Genomic DNA, 12020 nt, shown 5'->3' with positions numbered 1-12020 from the left:
CCTCTGCACCAGGAGTCCTAACACCTTCCCTGTCTCCATCACCACTGCTCTCAGTGCGCTTTTACTGTGGCGTTCCCTTCTGGAAGCAGAGACTGTGTGTGAGCCCTGTCCTCTTGACCGTTCCCTTACCTCAGTCACTGCTGTTGGGGACTAGAGTCCTCAGTGTCTCCAAAGCAAATGTCCCTTTGTCAAGGACTGTCCCAAGCCCTCCTCTCCTAGACTATCTTCCCCAAAACTGCCGCTTTTTAGTTGTCTGTTGTCGATAGTGTCAGTTGCTGCTATAACAAACCACACAGGCTTCGTGCCTTAAGACAAACCCATTGATTTAATTTGTAGTTCTTCCAGAAGTCTAACCCAGTTCTGTTGGGTTAACACGAAGGCATTAGTAGGTAATAGGGATGGTTGTTCTGTTACCCTGCCACCCTCTAGTTCTCTCTGGGTCCCTTCGCTCATGGTTCTCTCCCTCTACGTTCATAGCCAGTAGCCAAGCTCTTCTCAGGGCATTCCAGCATGACCTTCCACCTTGAAGGGCCCCTGTGATTCCCTGATTGTACCTGGACACTCCATATATTCCACTTAGAGTCTGAATCACAACCTTGATTCCATTAACGGCCAGAATTTCCCCCTTGGCTAGGTCACAGCACGTGTCATGGGTTCTGGAGATTGGGATGTGAGCATCTTTGCAGGGCCAGCACTCTACCTTCCACACCTGTGAACTTGCCTGTCCAGTTGAGGCAGGAGCTCCATGTAGACCCCACAGCTCTTGGGTAAACAAAGAAGAGGAGTTTGCTCTCCAGATAGCTTGCAAACAAACTCTCAGCTGTGCACTCAGTCCAGCCTCAGTGACCTGTGGCCTGGGTACACAGGAGGAGAGGGTGTGTGGGTGGATCAACTGGACACGGGTGCTTTTTTCCATCTTTGGTGGTTTTGAATATTTTTATTTTAGTTTAAAAAAAACAGAAGGCAGTGGCAACTCCACTGTATAGACAAACTTACAAAGAGGAGGAATCATTTCTCCTTTGTCACTCAGAGCTCACAAGCAAATGGAATGAAGTTACGCTCTGACAAGTGAGTGTCCTTATAAACAAATGGTGTCACTTGTCTGCTGGCCTCCAGACACACTGGTCCCTTTCGCGGCTGTCACCATTCTTGCCTAAAAGTTTCAGCAAATAGTTTCCTCTCCTGTTCAAGTGACCTTTTCTCAGTAAGGTCAGGTGACTTACCAAAAGCATTACAAAACTTGGATTATCAGCTTTTCCAGGAGGGTTGGTCCTTCTGGGGTGCTGTGCTGCAACTTAAATGCCCTGCCCCGCTGCCCTGGGGCAGAAGTAAATAGGAAGGCATTAGAACAGGCAGCTAGTGTGTGTCTGTGTGCTTCCTGCCCGCCTCCTAGCCTTGTCCAGAAAAGGAAATAGCAGAGTCTGGTGTTCGTCCATAAAGCTATGTAAAAGCATTCTCTTGCTTCCACTACGTTCAGCTTACAGGCCCAGGCAGAGCTGGGGGCCTGCAGCGGGAATGCCTGGGGTTGCTATGGAAACAGAAGAATCCAATGAGAAGTTAGAGATTTCTCTGCAGACCAGATTCTCTTCCTGAAATGTGAATTTGCCCCTGTTGTGGTCAGTGGAGCACAGACTGCTCTGGTTGAGCATCCAGAGCACAGCCCTGGCACCGGCTCTCCCACTTGGAGGAGGCCTCTTGTAAGGTTCTGCACTCCCTTAGATCATGCTCTGGAGAGGCTGGTCCTCCACCATTCTTTGAGTCCCTTTTTGAAGCATTCTAGAGGTACTGTGGGGCCCAATCCCCCATTGTGGACTGTTGGGCCCTTCCCAATCATTTCCTGAACATAGCCACTGACAGACTCACAGACAAGCCTCAGTCGTAGCTGCTGGCCTCAGCCTGTTTGCACCCTTGTGAGGGCTTCTCTCTTCTTTGTCCTAGCCAACGTTAATATGTTGCCCCCAATGTTGTAATTTGAGCGGTGGGCTGCTTTTCCGCCCAGCTCCGCACGGCTAGCTTTACCCGAAATAATTACACGGAAACTGTATTCTTTTAAACACTGCCTGGTCCATTAGTTCCAGCCTCTTATTGGCTAGCTCTTACATATTGATCTAACCCATTTCTAATATTCTGTGTAGCACCATGAGCTGACTTACCAGGAATGGGTGGTGGAGGAGGAAGAGGACAAAGGAGTTGACTGCTGCATTTCTAACTGCAGTATCAGTCTCAGTAGTGGGCGGAGAACGGAAGGGGTAGCACCAGTCGCTGGGGGTCAGCTGGAGATAGTAGGATTGCTCTCGCTTCACCCAGAGAGCCAGTGGTCAGCTCTTGCTAACTTTAGTGCCTCTTAACTCTGTCCTACGAGTTTTTGAAAGAAAAACATTCTGGTATGTCCAAATTAGGAATTCTGGCTTTATTCAGAGCACTGCCTGCTTAGGAATGAGGTGCTTTGTAGAGCTTTAGGGACTCATGAAGGACCTTAGAGCCAGGGTTCTGGGATGTAGCTAGGGGTACAAGCTGCAAGGGGGTTGTGGGTGGGTGTTGTCCTACTCAGCTCCTGGGCCCATGTGACTAAGCACCTCCCTGTCCCTGCAGGAGACCCTCTGCAGTGTGGGGCCTGGGTGGGGCAGTGTGCCCTTTACATCGTGATCATGATCTTTGAAAAGTCTGTCGTCTTCATCGTCCTTCTCATACTCCAGTGGAAAAAGGTTTGCCTCCTCCTTCTGCATGTGCAACTCCCTGCTGAGCCATCAGACAACATCTCACATCACCCCAGCCCCAGCCTGCTTGTTTTTGTTTTAGCTCCGTGAAATCCTGGATTTGGTCCGATAGAACAGCTCTTTATAGAGTATTAATCTGTCGTTCTTGTACTGGCGTCCGTGCACTGCCTGTGAATACATGTCTTCTCTAGACTAAACTGTGGGCACATGCAAACTTAATGGAAGCACAGTCCCTTCTGGGGTGTTGCTTGGTCTGGTTAGTCTTCAGACTTTGTAACTGTGACTGTGTCTAGCTGACCAACGTCCTTCACACATGTGTCCGGGCTAGCCAGTTCAGTTTCTAAGGTCTGTCTCCACCAATCCTGCCCTCTGTTCTCTGACCCCAGTGTCAGCCCTGCCCACTGCCCTCTGACCCCAGTGCTACTAGATACACCTGTGCTACTCATTCCTGTATAAAATAGCCAAGGAGCCTTCTAAAACATGTGGCTCAGATATTGGCTTTCTTTTGGTTTTATCTGTGACTGAGGTTTTACTTTTTTTTAAGAAAATAAGCCAAAGTCTTTCAGAGCTGCTGTGCACCAAGGTGATGGCTGTACAGGATTTCTCCTGGAGAGTGGTCTAGCACCTCATTGTCCAAGTTTCTAGTTATCACCCACTGAGTTTCCCCTGTTGCTCCTCTCCAGGGCTTCAGGATGCTTCCTACTGGATTGGGTCCCACTTGTGTGAGAGTTAGCCAAGAAGAGGCTAGAGATAATGGGCCAGGCAGTGTTTTAAATGAATACAGTTTCCGTGTAATTATTTCAGGTAAGAGCGTCACTCTGTTGTAGAAGGAACAGCGGGCCGTTTCCCACCGCCCGGCTCCCAGCTAGCTTTACCTGAAATAAGCACACGGAAACTATATTCATTTCAACACTGCCTGGCCCATTAGTTCTAGCCTCTTATTAGCTAACTCTCACATATTGATTCAACTCATTTCTAATAATTTGTATTGCCACTTGATTGTGGCTTACCGGCATGAGCTTAACCAGCGTCTGTCTTAGAGAGAAGAGCCATGGAATCTGCCTGACTCTGCCTTCTTCCCAGCATTCTGTTTGGTCTACACCACCTATCTAAGCTGCTGTCCTATCAAAAGGCCAAGGCAGTCTCTTTATTTAACCAATGAAAGCAACACAAAGAAAGAAGACCCTCCTACATCACACTTGGGTCTGACTCTGTGGCCTCAGGTCTACAACAAGGGGAAGCTTCTAAAGGGCACATGACCCAAAGTGGCTCCGAGGGTCCCTTATCAACAGTCAGATCTAGGGTCCCCACCACCGTGAGCCTACAGGGTTGTTTCCAGTGGCTCTTGGGTAGTGTCTGAGTCTCTGTGTGCTGTTCTGTGGTCTGCTCCTCACTGTGTCTGTTTCTCTCTGCAGGTGGCCCTATTGAATCCAATTGAAAACCCAGACCTGAAGCTGGCCATCGTCATGCTGATTGTCCCCTTCTTTGTCAATGTCAGTGCCTTGTTGCGTGTTTTACCCCAGCTTGTACCCTGCCTTCAAGGGTTCCTGTTCAAAGCCCCAAGTGTGACACAAAAGTCACGTTGTAGCCCCCATGCAGACCTTTCTATGTAGCCATCCCATAGCCAGTCTTGGAAATGATGGGAGTCCTTCCTCAGAAGTCAGGTACCCTCTCCAGGGCCCCTATTTCAGATGAGGGATCCTAGGAAGTATGGCTTGCCTTCCCTGCTAGGCCACTTCCCACTGAAATATCCCAGGATAGGTGTAACTTCTAGATCAGGGTCATTTCAAGTGTTCTCCAGATATTTATTGCTGAGTACCAACATCAGAGAAACTCATGAGCACAGTGGTCAAAAGTGAGGAACCAGGGTGTAGAGTGCTGAAGGAACTGGGGGCTCCCTGAAGCAGCAGACTATGTGGCCCCCTGTGAAGGGCCCATGAGGGCTCAAAGCAGGTAAAGACCTTGGTTCTAGGCCGAACACAGGCTACCTGGTTTGTTTTGTTTTTTTGAGACAGGGTCTCACTACATAGCCCTGGCTGTCCTGGAACTCGCTTTGTAGACCAGACTGGCCTTGAATTCATAGAGATTCACTGCCCGATGGCCTCCCCAGTGCTGGGATTAAAGTTGTGCACCAGCTGGTTGTGGTGGCGCACGCCGGTAGGATTTGCTGAAAGAGGCAGAGGCAGGAGGATCACGAGTTCGAGGCCAGCCTGGGCTACACACTTTAAAAAAAAAAAATAAAATAAAAATAAAGTTGTGCACCATCACACTTGGCCTCAGGCTGCCTGTTATTTAACACAACAAAAACTCATGAGTGAGCACAGCAAGAATTATTCTGCTGTTCTCTGATAATAATAAAAGCACAACATAGGAAGTGGAGTGATAATTTCTCCTGAATGTTCCAGGAGATAGTCAGGGCTGAGTGGAGTTCTCTTTTCTTACCTCATAGAAAGGTGGCTGTGGATCCCTCTGCTTGCTTTGTTATGGGTTATCCAGAGTAACCTGCACTGTTCCTTCCCACAGGCTTTCATGTTCTGGGTAGTAGACAATTTCCTCATGAGAAAGGGGAAGACGAAAGCAAAGCTAGAAGAAAGAGGAGCCAACCAAGACTCAAGGAATGGGAGCAAGGTTCGCTACCGAAGGGCAGCATCCCATGAGGAGTCTGAGTCTGAGGTAGGGGTCTCCTTGGCTCTCCCAAGGGAGAGTCATACCCTGGCCATCATAACTTGGACTCTGGAGGGTCTCAGGTCTCATGTTTGCATCTCATCTCCTGAATGCTGATTCACAACACTAGTCAGAGAGGAGGAAAAAGCTGAGCTGAAGAGTAGCTCAGGTCACTCAGATCCTCATCTAGCCAGAGCCCAATGCTGTCATATGTGCCTTCCCAGGGTAAAAAGATGCTGCGTGGAGTCAGGGTGACTTGCTACAGATAGTCCCTGTGGACTAGCAGTAGAGACAGCCAGGTAAGGGGAAATGCCCCTTATTCCAGGGAAGCATGGAGGTCCCTAGAGCCCTGTTCTCTACTAACAAGCAAGGGAAGTACTGGCTGCAAGCTTTGAAAATATAAGACTACCTCACAGAGATAACCTCATCTCCCTTTATCTGCTGGGCTCTAAATTCAAGGGTTTGATGTAAGGATGCAGCCCAAGGCAGGGGTATGTGTTCTAGCTGGTCTGCGGCATTCATTGCACTTTTGTGCCCTAGTGTGTTGCAGTGGGGTTGGCTAGCCTGAGGAGACTCCATAGTATCGAGCACTGTGCTGCTAATGGAAGCGGCAGAAGTGGCCAAAATTAGCCAGATTTGGTGATACATGGCTTTAATTCTGCACTTGGATAGTAGAAACACTCAGATCTCTGTAAGAGAGAGAGAGAGTCATCCTCTGAGGCTTGAGGATGAGTCGAAGAATGCACTGATAGCTCATCATCACATCATGGTGCAGCCTGCTGGGGGACTTTTATGTTGTAAAAGGAGTGGCGGGCTGTTCCTGGCACCCAGCCGCCCACACGGCTAGCTTTATACCCGAAATAATTACATGGAAACTGTATTCTTTTAAATACTGCCTGGCCCATTAGTTCCAGCCTCTTATTGGCTAGCTCTTACATATTGATCTAACCCATTTCTAATATTCTGTGTAGTCCACAAGGTGGCTTACCAGGGAAGATCTTAACCTGCATCTGTCTGGAGTGGGAGAACCATGGCGACTCCCTGACTCAGCTTCTTTCTCCCAGCATTCTGTTCTGTTTACTCCACCCACCTAAGGGTTGGCCTATCAAATGGGCTAAGGCAGTTTTCTTTATTAATTAACCAATGAAAACAACAGATTAGAAAGAAATCACTCCCATATCACTTTTAGAAGGTGAGTAGATTAGATAGAGGGCAAGCCCACAGTTCTCCAAGTTTCTGTTCATAAAATCTGTTACAGCACTTACTGCATCATAAGATTTGGCAAACACTTGATGAATGGCAGATAGCCATAGAGCAGGAGCTACAGCTCATGGGAATTCACAACCACACGGCTTGGCCTCTGATAGTAAAGTGAAGTCCGCATTGGCCAAAGCAGGAAGTGATCAAGTGGTTCCGTCCACAGGAAGGGTGTTGAGCCTGTTTGCCCACCTCTGCAGATGGAGTCCACATTCCCCATGGTTCTCAGAGGTGTGAGGCCAGCTGCTATGGCAGGAATGAGCAGGTTTGTCCTCAATGTCTCAGCTGTATGGATGAGTAAAGCAATTTCCTTCTTCATCTTCAGAAGTAACAGAGTTGGTTCAAGACAGCCCCTTTGGAGCTGCATGCCCTGTGTGGTCCCTGGGATGCTTTCATTCCCTTTTAAAAGAGACCCTGTGATTTCATGCACCCAGGTGACTTTGGTAGGGTTTGTGTCTGACTGGAAGTCAGATGAAGGCGTGGGGAAGGGAGCATTAGTAAATTGACGATGAGGGTGGTGACTTTGATGTTAGCTCCAGCAGGCCAGTACATCTCCCTGTGGACCCTCTTCTAAGAATGTACGAGACTTGAGGCCTCCCAGAAAGGCTGGCCTCCAAGGAAGATAAACACAAAAGGAGCTTCTACCACCGGCATCTTAGGCCTTGTCTCTTCACTACCTCAGGTCCTGATCTCAGCTGATGACGAAATGGAGGAGTCTGAGGCCGAGGAGGATCTCCGCAGACTGACCCCCCTCAAACCTGTGAAGAAGAAGAAGCACCGCTTTGGGCTACCTGTATGACACATTCCCACGCTGCGGATGACAGTCATGGGGCCCAGTCCTGCAGCAGCATCCCTTCCCTCTCTCTACCCTCCTCTCTACCTCCACTCCTCTTGCTGTCTCTGCCCGCTCTCCGCCCGCCCCAGACTACTGTGACTGAAAAGAGGGAAGAGGAACCGTGCCCGAGGGGGCTGTGGGCAGCTGGAGGTCCCGCTCAGTTGCACTACAAACACTGACCAAATATGCAAGCGAAGAGCTGTGTTTGTTGTCGTCCCTTTGGGGTGCTGTGAGACCCCTGTCCTGTGTCTGACCCGGTGGCATGGTGGAAGAAAACAGAGCACACACACACAGACTGCCGGGCCCTCGTGCCGAGGCTTGGGCCTTGTGGACATGTGACGGCTTGGGGTTAGCAGCCGTTGGTTGACCCAAGTTGGAATAGGAATGCTTTCTTACTCAAAAGGCTTTTGTAACTCTTTATTTCTAAAGCCAATTTTATGAGCTGTGACAGTGTTACTGTTTTTTGAGTATGTGTTTATTTCCTACAAAGTATCTATGGGTCTAATGGGCAAACAGATTTTTAAGTCTTCCGTATGCTGTTTGACTTTTATATTTTTAAGTTATATTTTCATACTACTGTATTTAAAACACTTTTTACTCCCCAAAGAAATGGATTTCTTTGCCTTTCATGGGGTATGAGCTGGTTGGGAGGCGGGTAAAAGTCCGTAGTTTTTCAGCCGGGGTGTTGTTAGGTAACATGTGATGACGAGATGAAGGATCTAAGGGAAGGGTAGACAACCTTTATCTGTGGTCAGAAATCCAGTGTGCTGAGGTCAGACCTGAGCTGTTCCAAAGGGATCTGTGTGCTCCCGTGTGTGGGGAACAGAGCCCTGCCAGGGCGTACAAGCTGGCGTGTCAGGGGCTTTGGTTAAACTTGATTAAGGAGGGAGCTCAGGAGTTAGACATTTGTGTCTGGAGGACTCAGGACCACCAGGCCACTCCTCCCTCAGAGCCTCCCAGGCGCAGACGTGAGAATGGCACCAGCCTCTGCCTCCAGTGCAGCAGCTTGCAGAGCCAACCTTTGCCTTGGTGCCTGTCACCAGCTGTCACCTGCTTGCTTGCTCAGCTGTCTGGGGAACTCTACCTAGCCAGAAAAGCCTGTTGTCATGTCTTCTAAAGTTATGAAGTAGCAGGGGCAGAGCAGATACCACCAGAGCTATTGTCTTACTGTGGAGAGAGTATGAGTTATTTCTAGACTGTGGCTCCTCCTTGGCGGTTACACCCACTTCTCAGCCGGGCCACAGTTTATCTGGTGGTACAGGCTGACTTGGCACTCTTCTGTAGAAGCAGCCAAGTGGAGCTGTCTGGTGGCTTGTCAGCCCAACAGGCAGGCACCTCACTACTTCATGGTGTGGCGATCACAGAGGAGGAGACTCCTCAGACTCTTGTAAACCTACGTAAGAATGTGTTTTGCTTAAGCATGTAGGATCTAAATATGCTTGTGGCGTGTGACCCAAGCCCTTATACCTAGGGCCATCCTCTGCCACTTGAAGTCTTACTTTCCTAGACAAAGGGTATCTAAGGTGCCTCTCTCAGCTCATCTTCTAGTGCAAGCACCACTGAGAAAGGAGAGGTTGCTGTTGGAGGCTTTACAACATTGGCCTGTGAAATGGATTGGTCAGGCCCTGCACTGTTCCTATTTCCTTTCCATCCTATAACCACGGTCACTTCCTTCCCCTTCTCTAGGAAGGTTCCACAGAGTGCTGTGGGTAGAGTACAGCTCGAACTCCTGACAAGGTAGATGGTCAATTCCTGGCGGCGCTGCTGATGTTATCCTCACACCCCCTGTATCACTGTGCTAGAGATAACCTGTGCTGCCCCGACCCCTGCCATCCTTCCAGAGCTCAGGGCTGGAACCTCATTATCAGACTTGAGCAACTCAGGTTTGCAGACCAGCCAGAGGCAAGGGAACTGCTGCAAAGGATGGGAATTCTAGTTGTACAGGCCTCGCAGAGGTAATCTGTAAGGTCCTTGCAAGTACAGGGCCTGAGGGACAGAAGAGTAGAGTGAATAGGTACTTGTGTGTCCTGACTTTCACTAAGGGCTCTAGTCTGTGAGCTGAAACTCTGCAGCTGACCCAGCAGGAAAGGAGGTCCAACAGGGATCTGATACCGGCCCCTGTCTGTGTGCAGGTTTGGTGTGTCTTTGCTCCTCCCCTCTTCCAGTGTGAATGTGTGCACGCACACATCAGCATAAACAGACACTCACACAGTTCTGCATCCCTCAGGAGAGCCTCCCGGGTCACTAAGGCCTTCTTGTTACCATGGTGCACTGCCTCACCAGAGTGGATGTAGAGGGCTGTGGTCAAGACGTCTTCTGAGCTGTCCTCCCTCCCTGGAATGAGTGTGCCCATCACTTGTTCCAAGGTGCCTTATGAGGTGGGACCCTTCGCTGGCTAATGACAGGCATCACCAAGCTAGGAGAAATAAAAATGGAGTACTCTCTTAGCTATGGTGCGCCATCAGTCTGTTTCATCCAAATTGGTACCCTTGCCAAGTGCTCTTGGTGGAAGCTTGCAAGCCAAGGCCTGAATGAGTTTTTGTAACCAACTGAAATAAACCAGTGAGAGAGAGCCGGCACCCAACTCAGAGATGGTGGTTAATTTTTTTCTTCATTCCATTTGGCTGTTGGTAGGACTTTGATAAAGGTAAGGATGAATGGTGAGATCCTGTGTGATGGTGTCTGTGTGCCGGAAGATGTGTCAGAGAGGAGCCTGTGGTCCCTTGGCCCTGAAGCATGTTGGTAGCTTCCTGCCTCAAACTTTAAACTGTGAACTACCAGGCAACAAGGAGCTGTGTATTCACATCCCTTCTCGTGCCTCTTTCAAGTTGTACCTTCCCTTTGGCAGCGCAGGCTACAGCCCAGGGTCCACATCTGAAAGGTGCCCTGGTCTATGGCCATACCACCCTGAAAATGCCCGGTCTCATCTGAAAGGTGCCCCAAGACCCTTCCTGCCAGGCAGCCACCACTTTGTAGAATGTGAGCTAGCTAGCGGTTCTCAACCTTCTTAATGCTGCAACCCTTTAATGCAGTTCCTCATGTTGTGGTGACCCCCCCCCCCAACCATTAGAATTATTTTTGTTGCTACTTCATAACTGCAATACTGCTACTGTTATGAATTGCAATGTAAAGATCTGTGTTTTCAGATGGTCTTAGGTGACCCATGGGAAGGGTCACACGACCCCCAGGTTGAGTATCACTATCTTAAATGAAGTTTCACAGCTTCCAGTGAGAGGCTTGTTTGCAGTGAGGGACCTGTGGTCAGCCTTGCTTTGAACAGCCTGAGTTCTGAGTGGGTAAGTGGATTGGTTGGTTGGTTGGTTGCCTGGCTTGGTTCTTAACTTTTCTTCCCATAGTATTTATTAGAGGTCAGAGCTGTAAGAAGAAAACCATTGCCACCTCAGCCGCCTGTCCTGTGGGGTGTGTCATCACTGGTGTTGGGAGTCACAGAAACACGTGTCTCAGATGGAAGGGAAGATGGTGGACTTGTAAACTGGTCTACAATAAAATGTCACATCGCATTACATTAAAAAGAAGAAGAAAGAAAGAAACCATCATTTTTGTGGTCCTTGGTGTTGTATCCTCTAGAACTGAAATACCTCACTGGGCTAATAAACCTTTTACTGTATCATGGCAGCTATGGGGTCAAATCTGCAAGGAAAGAAGCCAAACATAATCTTTCTTCCCTCCTGATGAGTGTCTTAGCCAGTTTGCCTCCTAGTGCTGTGTTTGGGGCCGGGAGAGAGGTGAACATCCCATATCTTTGTCTTTGAGGCCAGGACTAGACAGAGCTAGCTGTGGGCATTTCTCACAGGGCAGGGCCTGGCCTCTCTTTGGAGTCACTGGCATTGCTCAGATCAACACTTACCCAACCTAGACCTGGTAGTGCCCACATTGACCTGCCGGGAACCAGGGCCAGAACAGAGGCACAACAGCCATGGAGTGATGTTTAGGATAACTGTATGTTAGTCCCTGGTTGGATGTCATCTGCCTGGAGCCATCAGGGATAAGAATAATGTCCATGGTAGATTGGAGGGAACTGAGATAGGTCTAACAGACCGACCTCTGACCCATATCTACCATTGCCCGCCTCAGGTTTGGGTCCCTCATGTGCCCAAGGTGATCTTTCCATGCAAAATGAGGCTGTCAGGAATACTAAACAGCTCTCCAGGGAGCCTTGCCCGTTTCCTTACAACTTAGTAGCTGAACCTTACAACCCAAAGTAGCAGTGCTTCAGCTGTCCAGTTCCCATCTTAGGCAGAAGCCCTCTCTAGACCTTCTTCAGCAAGCATGGTTTTCTCCTGGTCCCTCCTGAGCACATATCCTGTCTTGCCTTGTCCTTTGCTAAACTTGTCCCACAAGTAGAGTCCCATGCGTAGAGGACCATGGCATCAGCAGCTCCCCAGAATCTCCTCAGCCTCAGTGTCTCTGCTGTGAACCAGAGGTTGCTGTGATTCAGCTATGCTCACCATGAGGAAACACTTCCAAGTGACCGGAAGCTTCTGCCCTGCCAGTGCACCGAGATGGAAAATCTCTTTCCACTGGAT

At 49.2% G+C, this 12020-nt stretch overlaps 1 protein-coding gene across 1 annotated transcript in view; it reads left to right on the top strand.

Annotated features, from left to right (window-relative positions):
- LOC121455114 (store-operated calcium entry regulator STIMATE) overlaps positions 1-10989 on the top strand; it is a 41832-nt gene extending 30843 nt beyond the window's left edge. Inside the window, exons 5-8 of the mRNA XM_041662673.1 lie at positions 2593-2705; positions 4133-4210; positions 5241-5390; positions 7321-10989. Coding sequence (XP_041518607.1) covers positions 2593-2705; positions 4133-4210; positions 5241-5390; positions 7321-7437 — 458 coding nt within the window. The 3' untranslated portion in view covers positions 7438-10989. The remainder of the gene's footprint in view (positions 1-2592; positions 2706-4132; positions 4211-5240; positions 5391-7320) is intronic.
- Positions 10990-12020: the final 1031 nt, after the last annotated feature.

The sequence above is a fragment of the Microtus oregoni genome, unplaced genomic scaffold (genome assembly GCF_018167655.1).
Source record: "Microtus oregoni isolate MIOR12 unplaced genomic scaffold, Mior012 000013F_ref0000133, whole genome shotgun sequence".
NCBI lineage: Eukaryota > Metazoa > Chordata > Mammalia > Rodentia > Cricetidae > Microtus > Microtus oregoni.
Note: the sequence above shows the minus strand (reverse complement) of the source record. Positions and strands in the feature narration are given on the sequence as shown.